Below are 23,439 nucleotides of genomic sequence, written 5' to 3'. Positions count from 1 at the left end.
TCAAGCATATAAAACCATTTTATTTTACTTGTGTTTGATATTTCAAAGACTGCTTGGCAAACATTTACATACATTTTCTTTCCCTAATTCAAAACTAAAACATAAAAGAAATATTTTTTAAATACGCCAGTACAATGGATTGGTGGTTAATGAATCCATATAAATATCGCAGAAGAGTATAAAGAAAGATTATAAGCAGATGAAATGACGTTTGTACGTAAAATAGTATATACAATATATAAACAAATCTAAAATTATTTATATACATTGCATGTGTCAATCAAATCAACTAGCCTGACCACCCGATCCGGTTGTCGCCTCTTACGACAAGCATGGTTTACTGAAGACAATTCTAACCAATTCTTTAAGGGTAGTGCCAAGGCAAGGTACACCAGATTAACATGCTGTGCTCTTATGCAGTACCGATTCTTCGGTTGGATGGTCGGGCACGTATGTTTGGTGGTGTGACCGCCTCTCCTTGTCTGACATACGAGACACTCTTCTGATAAGGATCAAGGTCTAGATTTTCGAAGTTCTCTTAGCGCTAAGATTGTAGTGAGTGCCGTACATCAACATTAAATTACGAGTATCTTAGTGCTACGATTGTCGTGTCATACATTAACATTAACTTACGACCTTCTTAGTGCTGAGAGAGCTTCGAAAATCTTGGACCAGGAGCACAGTTGGAACAGGTGTCCAAGGTAACGCGATTCGCTGTGCAGAATTTTGTCCCTCTGGGATGCCGGAAACCAATGGTCTGGGTTCGAATCTCACTTTCGTCGATTATGTTTCCAGATTCACCAGAATCATACACTACACTAACTTACTCATCAAAGAATATTCAAGGGTATGTGCTGGATCATTTTCGTAGGTGTGTTTGTCTTTTGCTTGTTTAGTTTTAAGGTGGCCATGGGTTGTTGATATTTTTAGTTTTATTTTGTTGTTTGGGGCTTGCTTGTATATATGTTTAATTTTTATTATTTTTTGAGGTTATGGTCCGTTTATTTTCTTTTTTGCTTATATTGATTTGTGGTTTGTCTATTTCTTGTTTAATTTTTATCTTCCTTTCATTTTTACTTGTTTGCTTGCTTTCTATTATGCAATTATGTGTATTTATTTATTTATTTTGGGGAGTGTCATTATGCCTTATGGGCTGTTTTTTTGTTTTTGTTTGTTTGCTTTTCCTTAATGCTTTATGGGCTGTTATGTTTGGTAGGTTGGGTCTTTTTTTCAAATAAATGTTTTCTTCGGGCTGGAAGAGATTGTCTTACTAAAGATTACGTTTCTCACAAATTCCCACGAATATCAAGTTGCAATAAAAATATCTGCCGAACGCGCAGTGTACAAACACTATGGGAACTTCACCATGTTTCGGGTTGGAAGTGAATCTGCAAAATACCAACATGTTAGAGGCCAGTTGCTTTATCCCACTTTGATGACTCATTGAAAATTACCCCCAGCTTATGGCAGACAACGTGGGTCAATACCACGGCACGTTGGTCAACTACACAGACACAACGACAGTCTGCAAAGGGGTGGGGCTAATTAGAAAAGGAAAAAATGCTGCATTATGGAAAGTTACGGGAGCCTATTCGTGCCACAGTCAAAGATACGTTTGTCATCTGCGTTGGTGCTTATATACGTTAATGATGTTTTCGTCGATATTGAATCTGCGAAGATCCGGGTTAGAACTGATCTTCAGTGGCCTATGCTTGTTGTAAGAGGCGAATAACGGGATCGGGTGGTCAGACATTTGTCATCGAATCCCAAATGATCGATGATCATTATGTTGGTCACTGGATTGTCTTGTCAAAACTCGACTATTTCCAGATCGCCACCATAGTGCTTGAATATTGCGACTAAACTCACTCACTCTTCTACATAAATGACACTTTTAACTAGGTAGAAAATTCATCGTATATCATATCGTTTCGTTTGGTTAAGGTCGCGCTAAACATGGCTGCAGTCTGTAAATAATCAAGTCTAGACCAGACATTTAAAGTGATCACCAGCACGAGCATCGATCAGTAGGGAGACGATGATAAGTGTTAGGTCAGTTTACCTGAGCAAGCGTTAGTCGTGTCTTAATGCAACCATGAGTTAATGAAGACCTGGGTCCCGTGTCACAAAACTGTCTTAAGGCTAAGATCTCGTAACTTTCCTCGTAACGTAGGAAGTACAAATACCACGAGAAAAGTTACGAGATCTTAGGCTTACGAGAGCTTCGTGAGACGGGACCCAGCGCTAATACGGATCTTCAATGGTACCATGTATAATACAAAATACTTCTGCCATATTGTCTTGTTAAGTTGGGAACCTAGCTGCATATAGTTCAGAAAAATATATGATTATAGCCTCTACAAACACATGTATAATTTATTTAAATTAAAAAGGGTTATTTTAAAATATAGCCAATGGATATTTACGAAGCCGGCTTTTATATAACAGTTGCCCAAAACTATTGTCAGTTACATGAAATATTGTGACAATAGTCACGAATTAAACAGGCGATTAATCTTCTTCTATATAGAATATATTGTTATATTTGTAGGTGGAAGTCTGAAATAGGTACATGGTTGGTAATTGTTTTTACTGTGGCACTAAAACATTTCAGTAGAAATTAATAAAGAAAATAACTAATTACCAATCAATGTGAAATGCACGGGACGGGGAAAAGTAAGAGAAAAAACATCAACAAATTCATTCGAGAGAGACATCGAAATAAAAATGTAATCTCATCAACTCCAACTTCAGGAGCTAGCTGTGTGGTTAAAGCGTTAACGTTCGCTCGTCACGCCAAAGACCCGGTTTCGAATCCCAACATGGCCATTTCTTGTGTCCTCCGCCCTGATATTGCTAGAATATTGCTAAAAGTGGCGTAAAACTAAACTCACTCACTTTATACCGCTGAAGACAAAGTGTTTACTAGGGAAACTATTTCAAACCAGAGGGAACGATATGCTTTCGTTAAAATCGAAAGTGATTGATCATTGGTTTCCCGCGAAAGTTCCATTCTTTCTGGCGAAACCTAGAGTAGTTTTGGCAATATCGACGAAAAGTCAAGTTGACTAACTCGACGTTGACACGAATATCATGAAGTCGACATACATGATACAAATAGGAATTGCTTAGTACAAGTTTTCCGTTTGTCCAGAACTGCATACGACCACATCACATATCTTCGATTGATCCCAGGAATTCGAGTAAAAGAGGGTTTAATAACTGTCAGATGAACAGTAATATTGTTCATGGGGATCCGAAGAATATCTGTAGAGTGAAAAAAAACGAATTAAAAGTTTCCTATGTTAATTATTTTAGGACGCATCCACTATGTTAATGAGGCCAGTAATGAACGAGAGACGAAGCACATGTTTTACCCCCAACAGGGTTTGATTTCATGAATAAATTTCTCAACAAAAATAGACAGAGAAATTGTTTAATCCAACAATTGCTAATTCAGCGTGCCTTATCCGACGTGTTTTATGAGGCTAAGGGCTTGTAAATGAATATTTAAATCAAAATTAATGTGTTCTCATTAAGTCGGTCTTCCCTGTGCTATGCGGGTAACTTAAATGGCAGCACAAACAAGGCGGCAAATCGTTAGAACTTGACTTCTATGATCAGCTGTAGTTTTGTGTTATCACACAAATTATCATTGTCCAGTTGAAGTGGTTAATTTCAATAGGATGTGCCACGCTCTTGAGCCAGGCGTCAATCATGGAGTTACAAGGTCGTGGAGCGTGTCAAAGGTTGTTCGTTGCAGTCATTAGTCATTTGCAGATGGGAAATTTGTTGAGGGACTTTTTGACCGAATAAATGACTCCGATCTTTAAATACCCAGAGACGAGTCTAAAACATGGCTAGCGTGTCCCTCGCTCGACCCAGTGACGTCAGGGCGCGACCTGCGCGTGCAGGCTCGATGTACCCGCTACCACCTGACCGGCATGACGCAAACCACTCTCGCTAGGGCAATCAGGGTTCTATTTTAATCTTTATTTGCCGAATTCAAACTGTCATGACGTCGGTATTTATTTAAGCGAGCACGTCAAACACTCAGCGAGCCTCGCTCTGATATAGCAGGCCCCACTTCCGACGTGACGAAATTGTAATTGAGCACTTTATGACCAATTAATATCTATTGTCATTCTTCGTGCGACTGGCTTCAATTGCGCTAATAGACGTTTATTACAGCCAATGATTTCTCCCCTGCTATTACAGTGATGTATAAATGGTAAGGTGGACAGTTGATGAAACTTCCTAGTTGTTGTCTATTGCAGGAAGGCTCCGGAGTTTACAGTGCAGAAAGCAGCGCAGTGGCTTGTTAATTTCACTATGGACATGTCACCCACCGACACTCAGACGTCTAAAGACGACTCTCATGCAGGTATGTAATTTTGAATAGTTTTATGAACCTTCTAAAAACTGATAATGTAATGACTTATTAATTTATTTAATTTTGTAAGACATTGTGAATTTAATCAGCTCATTCCACTTCATTTTAATTAACTATAATCAATCATTACTTTCGTAATTAGGGGTGGTGGGGAAAGCCAATGGTTTAAGCGTTCGCTTCTCACACCGAAGACCTAGGTTCGATCTCCATATGGGTACAAGCATATTTCTGGTATCCCTGCCGTGATATTTCTTGAAAATTGCTAAAAGCGGCGATAACCAAACTCATTCATTCACTTTCACAATTATAGAAAAAAAATCAATTATTTTCTTTACATTTCTCAAAATCATTCTAGCACTTAGCCGAATATTTGAACGCAACAATGATATTTCGGTATTTCTAAAGATATATCTGTTGAATTGTTTAATCATTAAATATTAATTTATTCATGCTTTCGAAATGGAATAAATACTGATAGTGTCTAACACACATATATCAATACATTCAACTCTGATTTCAATCTGTCATTTATGTCAGAGATTCAGTTATCTGAACATAAGTGGTTTGTGATGAGTGAAGATTAAATTGTTTATGTATGTTGTTTGTTTCCTTGTTTACTGTCCATGAACACAACATCTCTACGTCAATGCTTCAGCCGACCCCACCTAATCCGGATATATGTTCTTTTGTGAACTACGTCTGTACTTATAGAGACACAAGTGTGTTCCAGTGTATGTGTGTTCGTTACCTAGAGCAGTATTCTTAACGCCGTTATCAATACCACTCTGTGTCTATAATTTTACAACAACGCAAAGACAATATTAATTTTAGCGCCAAAGATGTGATAACAGATACACCTATTGTGACAGTGGATAGGAAATTAAACTGTGAAAACTACGAAATGTATGAGACCTCTCTCACCTCACAAGAACCTGGTTGACCAAGGTGAGTTAGCTGAGTGTACGTGCACGTGTACGTGTACGTGACGCCCCTGTATGCGTTTCAGCTTGACAGATAGGCATCTTGTCCACGGGTAGTCAGTAAGCACTAAGTTGTTTACTTAAGTGCGGGTCACTGTTGACGTGTAGTGACATAAGTTATTCTGTTATATCGATCTTTCATGTCGTTAAAGTCTTAATTTGGTCATTGTCTTTACCTTCCTTTCTTTTTAAAAAGAAAATACATTTAAAAAGCCCCCTTAATTATTTTGTTGTATTTTGTTAAGTGCCCATCCAACAGCATGGCAATTAAGACGACATATATTATTATGTTTAAACACTTGTCGTGTAGGTTCTGCCTGAATAACAGTATTGTCAATGGAATGAACAAAGGACAGCAAAGCTCGTGGATGTATTTACGAAACCTTTTTTTTTTCTTTTTTTATTAAAATTCACATAAAAGTCCCCGAAACTGTTCCTGGTCTTTAAATTGCCTTGTTCAGAATATTATCATCGACAATAACCCCTATATTCCGATTTAGAATACAATCTACGCCGATCGTTGCGTTGAATAAACACACATTAATAGGAGTGTAAATATCACTTTTCATTAACGATTATTAATTATGACGTAATTAGTATTTGTATGCGGGAGCAAATATCAAGTGAACCAATTGTTGACTTTTTGTCGCACAAAATTTACGTGTATTGCATTGCATTTAATATTAACAATTATCTGAACGCTTTCCCGCAAATGAAGATGTCAGCAATATTTGCACGACCACATAATACTGTTAATCAAAGGGACGACGCATTCCACACGCAAACTGATATCTATACTGTGATACTGTAATACTGTGACATGCAAAGGAGTTCATTTATATCGGTCACTATTAACCTACATTAACACTGACACGTTTTTAATACTTCTCATAGGTCCTTTTGTTGTACAACGCATGTAGTAAATCTTGCAGAAATTTTAGATATCACTAGCAGGTCGTGGAAACCCTATGGTTGTCGTTTGAGACTAGCAGTTCCTACTTCACAACGGTACGTAGTCCATATCGAAACGCCACACTCACGGGTGAGGGAGTGAGTGAGTGAGTTGTGTTTTATGTCGCTTTTAGCAATATACCAGCAACATCAAGACAGGGACACCAGAAAAGGGCTTCACGCATTCTCTCCATAATGGGAATCGAACCCGGGCCTTCGGTGTGAAGAGCGAGCGTTTTACCCACTAAGATGTCACACACATGAATAAATGAAGTTGTTATACATAAAGTGCGTTCTATATTGTACTTCCCAACTTTTAAAATGTCATTCAAAGAAGATTAACGGTTGCTTAAGCATGCTGATTTAGTTAACAAAATTTAATGTTATCATCCCCTCACTGAGTAGATCGATACTCATGATGTTGATCACTGGATTGTGTGGTCCATACGCGAGTATTTACAGACCACCGCCAAAAGCTGAAATATTTCTGGGACATTAAACAACAATCAAATGAAGCAATCAAATTTGTTCAGGTGTGAACGATTCAAGAAATGAGAACAAACAAACAAACAAAACAAACAAAAGAGGTATGATATAATTAAACAGAGGCTATCTGTCAGTAGATGACATTCGATGGCGTGTATATGTCAGTACATCTTTACTTAATATTAGACATTTACAGACCGCCACCACACAGCTGGGATATGTTCTTAAGTTCAAAGTCTGTTAAGTATATTTGTTATTTGGCGTGAAATATCCCTTTTTTTATCAAAAATATTCTTATGAATACCATTTAAATCACCTAAAGCGTTGAACGAAAGAGACTGCCATTTAGAAGATCTGTACTATTGGTATTCTGTATGACATGGCAAATGGACTGTAGTCATGTATAAGAACTGAATCCGCTCTAACATATTTTGAGTTGTATTATTTATTCTGTAATATACCTCCATTCTAAGTTGCTACCCTTGTCGCAACATTAACGTTTAAAGGTTCAAATCAGTTTAGCAGATGGTCAAAGCGAAGTCTTAATCTTCTACATAATAATTTACATACCTGGATAAGAGCTTGACTAAACACTTACTTGAGGATTCAGGCTGAGTGTTGGTAATTACGATATTTATTGCTCTGATTTATCGGACATAAAAGCTGTCAAAAGGACCAAGATAGTGGCCACATTCGGTTGACATTTAGACCTTTAGCCACGCCCATTTTCAGTCCCTGTCCCGCCCCTATCACCTGCCCTGCGGACAAAGCCGGACAGCTGTCTGTTCAACTGGCTGTGTAAACACGCACGGCAATCACGTGCGCACCGTGAGGCAAGCGCTCAACTAATGATGTTCACTTGACAAATGACAAGGCTGAGCAATCGACAATGGTTGTTAATATGATGCGGGTACTCCGGTTCTGTTCTCGTAATTATGTTGTAATAAAAGCACAGTGACACAGAAAGGACATTCACCTCTGTTGTATTATGAAAACGCAAAATTATGTTAAAATGAGTTCATCTATTAAAAATGTGCCATGTAAAGAAAAGGCGTTGACTGCCAAATGCAACTGACTCTAAAGAAGGTCTGAGGTCGTGCAGTTACAAATCGTTATTTTCGAAGTTTGCTGGTCGAGGAATTTATAAGGTCTAGAAGATAGCCAGCTGACCGAACCAGGCTGAAGTCAGTAAATAACAGCCCATATCATCATATTTTGTCGGGGAAAACGGCGTCATTCATTGTGAAACTGATAGTTGATAGTCTCGCATTATTTTCCCCAATCTGTCGCACAGACCCCGAAACAGATTTATCCAAGAAAGCCCACGCAAATCTAGAAATGTGACAAGTCGACATTTCTACTGAAAATGGAGAAAGTCTAATCATATTTTATCATCATATTATCATCATATTTCACCATATTACTATCAACTATTTTTTCGGTAAAATGCGTTCATTTCATGTCCGTATACTAGCTGTAAGTCTATATTTTCCCTCCCGCTCAGGTTTTTTTTCTACAATACTGAAACGCAAAATGAGGCAAGTGTGGATTTTATCTCCAATCTCACCGGGGCGCCTTTTCAATTAAAGAGGAATTATCCATTTCTATTAAAGTAACGTCGTATATCCACACTAACTAAGCTTTAGTCTGTGGAGCTGGTGTGTCTCAGTTTCTACGGTTGCGTGGCAGTGCGTGTAGAGCATAAGATTACATTTTATTTTGCCGACAAGAAATATCTGCAAACAAAAACTATCACCGGACCATACAGCGTGGTTTCGTGTTTTCAAATGCTATGCACAGGATTAAAAAATCATCTGTACCTGATTATGTAGTAAGCATAAAAAAACGAACACGGTTCTTTCGTATTTGCTACTGTGCCGCCCAACCTACCTCCCCAGAACAATATGGGTGACCCCTCCTTAAAATCATCATCACCCACCCTAATTATGAACGGTCCGTACGCGAGATAAGCCGAGATGATATTGTTTACACTTAGTGACACAGAAAGGGCATTCTCCTCTGTTGTATTGTCCATGTGTCCATAATTGTGTCCTTTTATTAATCATAGTAGGGAGTCTTTATACATATTCTCAAAACAGACCCTCTTATTTTATTACCCTTGAAGATCCCGATTAGAAATGATCTTCAGTAACCCATTCATGTCTGTTCCCTTAAAGTGCCTACGACCCATGAAGGTTCAGGGGTAGAACAGACCTTCGGCAACCCATGCTTGCCATAAAAGGCGACTATGCTTGTCGTGAGAGGGATCCGGTGGTCAGGCTCGCTAACTTGGTTGACACACGCGATCGTATTCCAATTGACGAGATCAGTGCTCATGGTGTTGATCACTGGATTGTGTGGTCCAGACTCGATTATTTACAGACTGCCGCCAGATAGCAGGACTATTGCCACGTGCGGCATCATCTAAAGTTGCAGAAACATCAGATCAAATTTTCTCTTAGAACATGTACGGTGGTTTGCTCGCTTACTTTCTCATTCTAAATTGCCACAATGTTAATTGGCGTTTCGAGCAACTGTCATATATCATAACATAGTTCTGTTAATGGTACGATCAGAATCTGCAACAAACACATATAATATGTAACTTGTTTTTAACACTCAAATCCACCAGCTTGTATCACTATATCATAAAGAAGTCATAGTACATGACAATGTTTATTAATACTAATACAATATTATGTTTGAAAACGAGAAAGTAAACAGTTATTAATAACGTACCGATGAATTTCACTTTAAACAAAACGGTAAATTTAATAAAATGAAATTATGAATAAATCCTCGTAAGTGTACCTTGACCATCGAACCGGTATAGTTTGAAATTGCTATTATTGGTTTGAATGACCAGGGGTTATGTGCATTAAATGAAACCCCGAGAACAAGGAGGGTTGGTTTAAGCCATCTGGTTCATCACGTACCCTCCGTGTACTGTTTCTACCGCGCTTACACCATAGTAATACAAGTCAATATGAGCCCGCAACAGCGATTTTAAACTATCATCGTTTGTTAAACAACTTTTATCCTAAATGGAATAAAATTCTGATATTCGAACGTTCAGTTGGCGAAGGTAGAAACACGAGGATTCGCATTCTTAATTTCACTCTAGTCGGTTTATTTAATTGTTTTTTGTTTAAAGTGAAATTCATCAAACAGGCTATAGGGGCGGCTGGGTAGTCCAGTGGTTAAAGCGCGCGGTTATTACCGCGCGTATACCTTCCAGCACAATATGTTGAGACACTTTACCTTAGTAATCAACAATGTTACCATTACTTTGTTTTGGTTCAGTTGGTTTTGAAGCCTCCTCCATCAGTATTCAGACTATATGGCGGCGATCTATAAATAACCATGCATGAACTAGCCAATCCAGTGATTGACACCATGAATATGGATCTACGCTATGATGACGCGTATCAACCAAATGAACCTTAGATCGCCCGTTACAACAAGAATATGATTCTAAAGATGAATTCTAACCCGATCTTCATGGTCATTGGCGCAAACCCCGGGAAACGTCCGTTCTGATTTAAGCGACCCGATGGAACTGATCCTCAGTAACCCATGCCGACTAACGGGATCAGGTGCTCAGACTCGCTGACTTGGTTGGCACGGGTCATCGTATCTGAGTTGCGTAGAACGATGCTCATAATCATTGGATTGTCTGGTCCAGATTCGATTATTTACATTTAGCTGGAATATTGTCGAGTGCGGCGTAAAACTAAACTCACTCACTCTGATCTAAGGCTAGTTCCATACCTCGCTGTGGATATGTCTCTCTTTTAAATTCATGCGCCGTCCAGTCACGAATGCCTTTCAGTAATTTGCAATTATCACCCCATTCATCATTCTATAATGACACTGTTTATGCACTATACTTTCGCTGACATTTCAATTTCAACTTCACCAAGATAATTTCAGCTCATCGCTCCGTCTGCGGAATGATATAATGAAAATGTTAATCATAGCCCCTGAAGCTCTTTGAATGTCAAGGGATAATCTTTTCAAACTTATGAAAAAAATGCAAACATTGAACAATTAACCCTTAAAATGGCAGTGATTTGCTGCATTAAAAACGTGTGAATGTCCCGTGTGCTTGGTACTTCGTTTTGTCAATTTCAGACCCTTCAATCATGAAATGAAATTGGCATTTATTATCCAATAGACAATAAGCATTGCTCGGTGACTCATCGGCAAATACAATGAGATCTAAATACGAATCGTGAAATTATTTATGATTGGGTTATTTGAATAATAAATATATCTCTGTTTGTTGAAAATGAATTTTAATGATCCTAACTTGAGCAATTTTCTCTAAAATTAGCTGTGTACATACCAAGGGTTATGCGAATTAGCTGTATCATTTGGGACGAACACTGTCATGAAGATAGACATTTATGGCCTCTAATATCAATACGCAGGCAGTAGATAATTGTTGGAAGGCATTTAGGAATAGTTCGTACTGCTAGTTATTTATCCATTACTTTTTTTTTATTTATGTCCTATAATGATGCGCCCCTCTGAGGACTGATGTATATTATCATTCTCAGCATTCATTGCTTTTACTGCGTCCATCAGTTTATCTTTTTTCTACTTTTTCGTATTTTTGTCTTTCATGGTTTGTGTTTTGTTGGATATTAACGAGGATAATGCAAGTATCAATATATTGGGGTTTGCACTTTTTAAAATTTCTTTATTATTGTTTCATGTTCTATTGAAACGTACATTATATGTGATCAAAGAATTAATGATCTCACCACCATTATAATCATAATCATCATTCTCCATTTGTTAAGGTTATCTCCACTTTATTCGCAGGATAAACCATTATTGTACTGACAGCTAAAGATGGACATCCAGTAATCTCTCGACTAGACTCTAGTAGTGAGTGAGTGAATTTAGTTTTACGCCGCTGTACACCAGAAATCGACTTCACACGCTGTATCCATGCGGGGGATCGAACCCGGGTATTGAGTGTGACGAGCAATCCACCACCCGAAGACCCGAGGAAATAAACTGAAAAAGGACATACAGAAAAAACAGATTATATCTTTAGAATTGGACAACTGACCCATGTTAAATTGTTATTACAACACCTTTGTTAAGAAAATCGAAAAGCTGTATTTAAAAACATTTTTGGAGAATACACATTTAAGAAAGTTTGCTATTGCTTTAACGGTATGTCTATTTTGTGAATTCAACACATTTATCATTTGAGATTTCCATACACAATTGCCATCGAAATTTTTGAATATATTAATCTCAAATCAATAAATTGTGGACGTTGTAGTAAAATATGAAATTAATCCTGGACTTTCCCCTTGTTGAAATGGTTATATAAAGTGTGCTGTCTTTCAGTATCCTCATTTCGTCTGGTTGTAGTAAGATTCAAGTTATGTCGAGAAAATAGGAATTTAGAAAATACCCTCAGTAACGTCTTATCATGAAATACATATTCAATATATTCTTCAATCTAAATCCCAATTTTACAATACTATAATTTCTCAACAAATGTGAAGCCATCACATTGCCTTGCCAATTCACTAATTTTTGCTTAAACGCATACAAAAAACAATTTTTAAAAATCTCCAACATTTTCGTATAACCATACGTGTGAATACCCACATGCAAACAATATGTGTCGGGTATCAGAAACCCAAGTCCTTTTACCTGTCATCCAGATCTTTCAACTTTCTATAACATTGATATGGGTATCTATCTACACCCATTCTGATTAATTTAATTCAATATTTAACAGCCTTGTGTCTACTTAAAACAAACATTTTGGTATGACCAATTTCACCTGACTGTGTTTGGTAAGTTCCGATCTTGACAGAAGCGTTAACAGTTGTGTACATACTTTCCAAAATCCGGAAATATTGCCATGACAACCTTTCCTTAATAACAAGTACGGTAACTTTTCCACATAGACTGCGCTTTCTTGAAGTCTACAAAAGCACAGTAAAAACGACCTCTAGGTTTGGACAAATATTTGGCATCGCTTAGTGTCAGATTATCGTAATCGTTTTCCGAAACAGATTTGGAAACGGAACACATGGTTTCTAGCATGCCGAAAAATATCAATTTTTTGGACAAATGTTACAAAGTCTTGGCAAATTATTTCAGACACAAGTCCATGAACATTCCAGACACATATTGCTTTAACATCTGGTTTGTCTTATGCTCATCTTGTTTAACATCTAGGCCATGGCGGGGCGGCGGTGTAGCCTAGTGGTTGAAGCGTTCGCTCGTTACGTCGATGACCCGGGTTCAAATCCCTACATGGGTATAATGTGTGAAGCCCATTTCTGGTGTCTCCCGTCGTGATGTTGCTGGAATATTGCTAAAACCGGCGTAAAATCATACTCAGTTAGCCGTGGCCGGTGTCCTGTGCATGCTGTGTCTATGATTGCGCGTACGAATCCACGGTGATTTCTTTTGTTGAAATGGATGATTCGCTGGCGTTCATGTTCCAGTTTTTTCGTTGTCCTATTTGTCCATCCGCGTCATCATTCAGCACAAACACTTTGCCATCTACAACATCATAATAACATCATAATAACATCATAATAACATCATTGCTTAGGTTTGCCATCTAACTAATGTCACTGGCCTGCTACATGAACGGAATAAAGTCTGTATCTGATTTGGCATACTCTTTGTATGTAGTCGTCAGACCCTACACTCTTTCGTACTCATAAGGATTTTACGCGCGTTTTCCAGCACTGCAGCCTTGTCATTAAAGAATGAATGAGTGAGTGAGTGAGTTTAGGTTTACGCCGCACTCAGCAATATTCCAGCCATATGGCGGCGGTCTGTAAAATAATCGAGTCTTGACCGGACAATCCAGTGATCACCAACATAAGCACCGGTCTGCGCAATTGGGAACCGATGACATGTGTCAACCAAGTCAGCGAGCCTGACCACCCGATCCCGTTAGTCGCCTCTTACTACAAGCATAGTTGCCTTTTATGGCAAGCATGGGTTGCTGAAGGCCTATTCTACCCCGGGTAGACCTTCACGGGTCTTAAAGAATGAAAATTTCACGATTAAGGGTGGACTCACAGACTTTGGACATAGCCCGTGTGCTCTTTCAGTTGAAATATCGACGGATGTTTCCATTTTCAGAGGCTTTGTTTCCATTAAACTTGTAACACATTGTTCGCTTTCCCCCCATGACAGACCACGTTTATTTGGCAGGTCAAAGACTTCGATGAGTTGAGTTTAATTTTACGCCGCACTTAGCAATATTCCAGCTATATGGCGGCGGTCTGTAAATAATCGAGTCTGGACAAGACAATCCATTGATCAACAACATGAGCATCGATCTGCACAATTGGGAACCTATATGGCATGTGTCAACCAAGTCAGCGAGCCTGACCATCCCATCCCGTTAGTCGCCTTTTACAGCAAGCATGGGTTGCTGAAGGTCTATTCTACCCCGAACCTTCACGGGTCAAGGACATTCAAGTTTAGAATGAGTTGACAAGTCTAGATGCCGTTTCAGGCCTGAAACTGAAAATTGTTGTACGCTCCTTCTGGATTAGGCTGTATAAAAGATTACATTTTCTGGGGCAGGTTTTTTTCAAAAGTGACAAGGGCGGTAGGGTTGCATATTTATTTTTTTATAAACAGAAAGTGACGAGGGAGGAACACATTTTTGTGGGTTTTTTTTTTCTCTCAGTTGGACAGCTTGGGAAGTTTAGCACGTGTTAATGTGTTGTAGATTCAGTCACATTCGTTCTTACACTCATTCTTACACTGGACACATGGATGAAGGGGACGTGGCCAAGTCAAAAATGATTTGTTTTGGACATGGCAATAAAATATTGTTACGCGCGTGTAATTCTGGGACTTAGTGCCAATCTGGTGCCTTAAATAATAAACAAAGAGTGGAAATAGACAGTTTAAGATATTCCAAACCTTTGGCGTGTCCTTGATGGAGTTATTTTCATGAGACCTGGATACTGACGTAGATTTAAATTGACGAGTAATATTTTTCAGAGAAAGTGACGAGTTGAAAGATGTAAAAAGTGTACCTCGTGTCTTCCTCATGTGTTCAGAAATATGTCTACGTGCTGAGGTATGTGTTTAAAGCATTCTGGCCTTGTTTGCTGTTTCAGGAGGAAAGAGTTTTCTTGTCATGCGCACATGGGAGGATTCAAATGATGACGTCAGACAAGACACCGAGGAAAACAGTAACGATAAAAATCACAACCAAACACCCAAAAAGCCTCGTCACAGGTACAGTTTAAAATAATCTTCATCATCATATCTAGAAATGAAATACTGGAATATTTACCCATTGTCATTTTCTGTCATTCCCATGAAATTCAGTTAACATTCACACTAAATACTTAAGGGCCCTGCAAATCATGGTCCAGATTTGCGTCCCTTTGTTACACCAGAATATACACCAAGGGATGGAATCTAGCTTCTCCCTACTTATGATCGTAACTGTTTCGTCGTCCTGACTTTCTTGTCTCACGTTTCTTGAACCACATAATTTTTCTGTAAAAACCTTAATAAACAAGTCTAGAGTTCGTCATGCTCTGAATCTACCGACTCATTGTAACTACTTCTCCATTTTCAATCAATCAATTGTTTCTAGCAAAAGTATACATGTACAGAGATTCAGGGTGAGTTTGGTTTTACGCCGCCTTTGCAATATTCCAGCAAAATCACGGCGGGGGACACCAGAAAAGGTTGTACATATTGTACCCACGTTAGTAATCAAACACGGACACTCATAGTGACGAGCGAACGCTTTAACCACGAGACTACCCCATCGCCCCAAGTTAAGATTGTGTCCAACACCTTTTTGAATAATGGTTTTCTTTATGTTGATGACACGTCTTTAGAAATATGTTTGTAGGTGGCTTCACTCACTCACCCACCCACCCGCTCGCTAACTCGCTCGCTCGCTCGCTCACTCACTCACTCACTCACTCACTCACTCACTCACTGACTGTGTTCGTCTCCAGGACCACCTTCACACCGTATCAGTTGGAGGAGATGGAGAAGGCGTTCCGTCGAGCTCCTTACCCGGATGTCGTGACACGAGAAGAACTCGCTCAGAGACTGGGGCTTCACGAGACACGCGTGCAGGTGAGACTGTTCAGAGAATCGGCATGCAAACGAACTCACATCTGATTGGGTGATCAGGGAGTCCTTGTGAGCGGTCCTATCACCTGATTGGCTGATCAGAATCCTCATTAACTGACCTTGCTCCTGATTGATATTTGGATCATAGAGATAGTCCATTTCCTAAGACATGTCAAACATTCTACAATTCTACCCCATGCACCTCCCATAATAAGACCAAACATTGCAAAAATTAGTTACTTTAATGTATTTGAAAACGTTTTATGCGCAACATATTGTAAAAAAGGTACAATAAGTTTCTGCTGACCTGAAATCACGTGGATTGGGATCACATTTCAAATTTGAAAGATATGTCAATCATAACGTATAAAAACAGTGATTGGTTTCTATTTTATTATCAATTATTATTTTTATCATTATTAATTTATGTTTTTAAAATTGATGTCTGGAGAGTGATTCGAACCGCTATGCCTAAAACCAAACTTCATTTCATTTTGTTGAAAGCTCATTATAGTAAACTGCAACTAGGTGGGACAACAAACGAGAATATTATTTTAATCATAATTTTTGCTTTGTAGGTGTGGTTCCAGAACCGAAGAGCAAAATGGAGGAAAGGGGTCGCTCCTAAAGTCAGCGTGTCTCCTTCTGAAGGTAAAGGTTATTTTTGAAAAAGTAAAAAAAGTGAAAACGTTCGCTTTAAGAGCAGAATAGTCGTGACGGGGTAGCCCAGTGGTTAAAGCGTTCGCTCGTCGCGTGGAAGACCCTGGTTTGATTCCCCTGCATTGGTACAACGTGTGAAGCTCATTTCTGGTGTCCGCCGCCACGATATTGCTGGAATAGTGCTAAAAGCAGCGTAAAACGCAACTCCTGGCTGTTACCTGAGCTGTTGCTACACCTATGTCACTAATCATGCAAAATCGGATGAAAATAATGATAGTTTGTTAAACAACTTTGATATTTTGTTGACAAAAATTATAACATTATTCTGTAGAATTGGTGTGTTTTTCCTATTTACTTTGACGTTAGTTTGGGTCATTCACAATAATTTGTTTTTGAGTTAGAGTGCAATTCATTTCGGGGGATTTTGACCCAAAATGGACCGAAAGAGCAGATTATGACCCCAGGATCCTATGCTTGAAGAGAGAGTTGAACGAAATGACGATCTCGTCGTCCAATATCTGCCTCTTCCTCCCATTAGTGCCTCATCCAACCGCAGCAGCGTGTCAAAACCTTCATCTGGTCAATGTTTTTAACGCCTCACTCAGAATTATCTCCGTGAAAAAACAACGGCGGTCTGTAAACAATCGAGTCTGGACTAGACAGCCCAGTGATCAAGAGCATGAGCATTAATCTACACAACTGGGATACGATGACATTAGTCAACTAAGTCAGCGAGTCTGACCAGCCGATCCCGTTACTGGCCACCTATGATAAGAACGGGTTGATGAAGATCATTCCTAACCCAGATCAATACCGGTCCCCTCAGCATTAATAAAATCAATTATAATAACAGTAAAAATGAGAATGGCACTGTATGGCGCTATATATACATTTATATGTAATTCATCCAGACTGTTGATGATCTGGTTACAACTGGTACTCAGTAACCCATGCTTGTCGTAGTTGGTGACTAACAGGATCGGGTGGTCAGGCTCGCTGACTTGGTTGACACATGTCATAGGTTTCCATTTGCATAGATCGATGCTCATGCTGTTGATCACTGGATTGTTTGGTCTAGATTTGATTGTTTACAGACCGCCGCCATAAAGCTGGATTATTGCTGAGTGCGGCGTTAAACAAAGCAGCAAAACAAACCAATCAATTATTCATCCATGTGCCCCTGTTGGGTACCTTCCGGGTACCCACCTATTGATGGATTAACAAAGGCATGTTTCAAAAAGTCACGTTTTCGAAATGCCGCCACTCCTCATGAGGTGCCACTACAGAGTCCAACTATCCCTATCCAACATTGCTTAACGTAATCTGACGATTGACCTTTGCCCTGTGAACAGGCCCATCGTATCAAATGAAATCATAACATTCAATCGCTGCCATTTCAGTCAATGAAGAGAGAAAACCAATGCCAGTTCCAGTGACCGACATTCCACCCCTGAGGGACCAACCCCCATCGTCTTCGCCCTGGAGTCCCTGGACACTCCCCGGGGGATACATTTGGTACGCAGGCTGGATGCCAGGGTCCCCATCCTGCTCATGGTCTCCGCCACCAGGGTGCACTTTACCGGAGTCACGTGGTCCCTGTCACATGACCGACCTTCGCGGGGGTCTCAAACTGCCCCGAACGAGACCGGAAGGTCGGAATCCTCTCGCCTACGTCACGTAGACGTTCCAGCTTTGTGTGTATATAATAAGTTATTAAGCTACGGGACTGTGGAATATAATATAAAGTGCCTTGGTCGTCGATCACAGGAAATCGCACGATGCTTGCATAATGTGGAAATTTTGTAAATGTGTAAATATTATGACTTAAATGGAAATGTTTAGTGTTGAATTGTTGGTCACTGATATTGCATCGTGACGCTTGTGCATCACCGTTTGTGCCTTCGACGTGCCTTACTTGTATGTGTTAGTGCATACATTGTATATACCTGTACACTAATTGTATAGTCGCTACGCGAATACACAGCAGCATTATGAATCATGACGCCACACACACGATTCAACCCCATACGTCCAGTGCAGTCTTATAAACACAGTCACATAAATTTCCTCATTGCTGAAACGACTGTCAGTATCCTTTGTTAGCTAGGGGCGGTTGGGTAGCCTAGTGGTTAAGACGCTGACTCGTCATGTCGAAGTGCGAAGCCCATTTCTGGTGTCCCCCATTCAAATCATTTGTCATTGTTTCCTGGCCTGTCCAAGGGTGACAACTCTGGACGACGCGTTTTACGATTGGTCATTTTGAATTAGATTTGTCCGGAATCTTTTCGCGTTGTCTCTGCCAAAGTACCTGTTCATCATTCCGACTTCAACACTCAGGGGGTCGTAAAGCCCATACTTTTTCACAGGGCTGTAGCTACCACAGAATTAGTATGGTTCTGAAGAACTGTTCTGGAAGTTTTTTTGCTCACACCGGTTACAACGTGGAGAGTTTCCGGACACATGGAACGTGGCAGTAGTTTTATTCAGACAGTGCTATCAATAGATGACCCATGGGAGTGAGATAGCAGCTATTACTTATTCGTTGATACCGGGATGAAGTCATTACTTTGTTATATGACAGTGTAGATGTTGTCCAAGATCTAAGTTTTTACTCACTCATTGATACCGGTGTGAAGTCGTCACTTTGTTTTGTGGCAATTCGGGTGACTTAAAGAATCTCAGCCTTGACCAGCTCTTTCTTACCGGTGTGGAGTCATCAGTTTGACAGCTGGCAATGTGATGATGTCAAACCTCTCAGCCTTCACTAATTCTTTCTGACCTGTATTGAATCATCACAATTGCAAAATGGCAGTATGGATAATGTCAAAGATCTCAGCCTTTTCTAACCCTTTCTTACTTGTGTGAAGTCATCACTTTGTTATATGGCATTATGGATGATGTAAAAAATCTCTGCCATTACTAACTTTCTTACCGGTGTGAGGTCATCACTTTGACACCTGGCTATGTGATGATGTCAAAACCCACAACCTTCACTAATCTTTTCTGACCTGCATCAATATGGCAATGTGGATTAAGGCAAACATCTCCGCTTTCACCATTGCAAAATGGCAATGTGAATAATAAGTGTAGATCTCAGCCTTTACTATAGTAACTCTTCCTTATCTGTGTGAAGTCATCACTTCATCACCTTGCAATGCTCATGATGTCAAAGATGTCACCCTTTACTCACTCGTTGTTACCGGTGTAAAGTCATCATTTTATGAATCATTGTGTTGGCGTTTATAATGTTGTGAGACCTCAGTTACTTGTGAGTGGGTGATGCCTCTCATATAGCTTAGACAATATGTATAAAAAACTATGAGACACTTGCCAAGTAACACTATATTCGCGGGATCTCTGTTATTGATAGTATCATTCCACGTGTTCGTTGTATCAGGGGATCAGGATATTTTGAAGATAAGTTTTCTTCAAAGGTTGGTACGGCTGGCTCCTCGTCTTAGGGGTACTCTTGAATCCACCCTTGGGGTACCAGGTATCAATGATAGTGGATGCGAACCTAAGATTATAGTTGTTCAGAGCAATGTGAGTGCTCAAGGCTTCTCGTCATTGCATTATGCCCGACGTTCCACTCACGTCCCGTTCCCCCGTCTACTCACCCAACCATCAACCCAATGTTCACTTACTCACCCAATCATCAATCCAATGTTCTCTCACTTATTCACTCTCTCACTCACCCAACCATCAACCCAATGTTCACTCACTCACCCAACCATCAACCCAATGTTCACTTACCCAACCATCAACCCAATGTTCACTTACTCACCCAACCATCAACCCAATGTTCTCTCACTTATTCACTCTCTCACTCACCCAACCATCAACCCAATGTTCACTTGCTCACCCAATCATCAATCCAATGTTCTCTCACTTATTCACTCTCTCACTCAACCAACCATCAACCCAATGTTCACTCACTCAACCATAAACCCAATGTTCACTTACCCAACCATCAACCCAATGTTCACTTACTCACCCAATCATCAACCCAATGTTCGCTCACTTATTCACTCTCTCAATCACCCAACCATCAACCCAATGTTCACTTACCCAACCATCAACCCAATTTTCACTTACTCACCCAGCCATCAACCCAATGTTCGCTCACTTATTCACTCTCTCACTCACCCAACCATCAACCCAATGTTCACTTACCCAACCATCAACCCAATGTTCACTTACTCACCCAGCCATCAACCCAATGTTCGCTCACTTATTCACTCTCTCACTCACCCAACCATCAATTCAATGTCCGCTCATTTACTCTCTCACCCACCTATCAGCCCAACGCTCGTTTACTCACCAAAGAATCCAATGCTCACTCACTCACTCACTCACGCCATGCCATTGCTGGTTTTGTTTAAAAGGCAAACGTTTCAGGTATGAACCACATCAGACATTCCATTTAACTGACACAACAACCCTGTCTGCAATAATTATATTCTGGTATGATGCACAATAAATATCCAAACACGATGACAGACTGTGCCTCAACACAACCCACAACCACTAGCCCGCAGTCCCCCATCACACCCAACCCAGTCTCCCTCTGACAATGGAGAACAACTAGAACGTAGTCCAAATTCATGTAAAATGCAGTAAAGAACCACTTTGGCTCCCTTTGGGTTATATTTTTACAGAGTTTGTGTGAGCGTATATGTTTTTTTTTATTAGAACTGCATATTTATGGTTCTAATATCAATCTGCACCAATGGGAAATACGCAATATGTACATGGTATCAATGTGTTATGTGTTCGGTATTCAGTGTATGTTTTTGTATTGAAAGTTAACTCCCACTTTTTCGTTAGAAAGTGAGACCAGTGGATTCATTCGTGCCAAATCCGCAATGTGACCGGTCAGTTAAGTGTCTTATTGATTTGTAATAAAGATTTTACATACAACCAACCTCTGTTGTTATAATTAGCTGGCTGGGAATGGATGAAGTGGTATTACGTTTAAGGGCGACAATTTCGTGGAACATTGAAAACGCGAACCAAAATGGAATTCTTTAATTGCTTAAATACACACTCATTCTTCTTACACTGTATAAGCACTGAAATGTTATGCCATTATGAGGCCTATGTTTGCCAAGCTAAACAGGCCAGAGTTACTGCCCTTTGATTATGACGTAATTGGTCTCCTGTCTAGTCCCAAATCAAAAGACAATAATGCTGTGGATAATTCCGCGAAAAAGTTTGCGAAATGGCGAATTATGCACACAAATTGAAAATGGAAGGAGCAGGACAGATTGATCGTATGTATTTTCATTCATAAACTCACCTCCATGAAAATACCAAACATGTGCAACAATGTTGGCATACGGATGACATCACTGTTGAGCGACTTTTTTTCAAAATGGCGCATTCACAGACACCAGTATGCCGGATTTTTAAAGGAAACTTTGGGTGTTTTGAGCAACGTACATGCATAAATGTTACATGTAAGTAGTTAAAAACTTTTTGACAGTTTTCTTGTTGTTGTTTTCTTTTTATCAGTTTGACCAAGAGAAATAGTCAGTCATGGTGCCCCGCTTTCAGAACCTATATCATATTGTGATGAATCTAGGAATGAGCACTTGTATGCAACAAAAGTAGGCAAACAGTTTGTATGGGGAATTCAAGGATTCGTGTAAGGAAGATGGTGTTGAACTGTACAATTGAATTTATGGGTGAAATATTATATAGACATGATATGTGACGTGATTTATAATCAATCTGCAATATGGCTGAAAATTCACACTTGACGTTAAATGTGTTTTCCTATACATTCTCAGCGAATCTCGATTCATCGTCTCAGCGAATCTCGATTCATCGACAATATCTCAGAACAAGCATTGATTATTCGATCAGAAAACGACATTAAACACCTCTGATCACAATGATACGGGTTTTTATTAGTTTTTCGATTAACCCCCTGGATGCCGAGTTTTTTTCAGGCGCACATTTCCGTAGGGTTTGAAAAGTGAACGTTGTGCGAGAATTGCGCTTGTGGGGTCCTCGATCTGCGTACGGCTATAACATTACACATAAATGTAGAATATTTAATTTCTTATCCGTTGGTATAAATACAACTGCGACTACCTCGGGGGTTTGAGAAATAGACACTGCTAAATGTTTTCCAAAACTATTGTGTGCGTTGAAAAACAGTAAATTTCTCCTTTTCTATCGTACACCAATAAAAGCACTCTGCTACGAATTTGTTGATTTGTCATCTTTACGGAAAGTATGAGCGGAGAAAATACAGCTTGATATCTGAACGACATAAGTGTATATGAAATGGATTTATATGTTAATGCATATCGTCATACGCACAAAATCAAAACTGACCTGCAATAAATGTCAGAAATCGATTTTCATCTATGACGTCAAACGTCGACAGAGAGGTCATGCACGTATAAAGATAAAAGGCAATAACTCCGCAATGAATTATGCTAGGTGAATGTAAATCAGATCACATGGAGAGAATTTGCTGTGGATACGCAGAGTATATTTTCTTCATGTTCACTGTGAACCAATCTATTCCAATACAAAGTTCCCCAATGTGAGAGGATACCTTTCGGTAGTTTCACAATTTGTAAGGAAAGATGCCAATGTACTACATGAGAGACCTATCTGATACATAATTTAGTTCTTAGATTCCCATATTATCCTGCTCGTGTAGATTTGATTGTTTTAATTAATTTTGCATCATTATTAACGGAGTAACAGACACATTTTAAAATGTAATGAAATAACTGAAAATAATGCGACATTTTAGGTGACGTCATGGCATGTTTTGTGCATTTTGTGACGTCGGAAAAATACGACACTAGTTTGCTGATTAGTATATATCTA

The 23,439-nt window shown here is 39.4% G+C and overlaps 1 protein-coding gene across 1 annotated transcript; it reads left to right on the top strand.

Annotated features, from left to right (window-relative positions):
• The first annotated feature begins 4,305 nt into the window (after positions 1–4,305).
• On the top strand, positions 4,306–21,456 carry LOC137282580 (retina and anterior neural fold homeobox protein 2-like). Its single transcript, XM_067814352.1, has 5 exons — positions 4,306–4,384; positions 14,946–15,066; positions 15,807–15,930; positions 16,506–16,578; positions 17,988–21,456. Exons 1-5 carry the CDS (start codon positions 4,333–4,335, stop codon positions 18,266–18,268), a joined length of 651 nt encoding a protein of 216 aa, XP_067670453.1. The 5' UTR covers positions 4,306–4,332; the 3' UTR covers positions 18,269–21,456.
• Positions 21,457–23,439: the final 1,983 nt, after the last annotated feature.

This window comes from Haliotis asinina, chromosome 4 (assembly GCF_037392515.1).
Source record: "Haliotis asinina isolate JCU_RB_2024 chromosome 4, JCU_Hal_asi_v2, whole genome shotgun sequence".
Classification (NCBI taxonomy): Eukaryota; Metazoa; Mollusca; class Gastropoda; order Lepetellida; family Haliotidae; genus Haliotis; species Haliotis asinina.
This window is presented reverse-complemented; position numbering and strand designations above follow the sequence as displayed.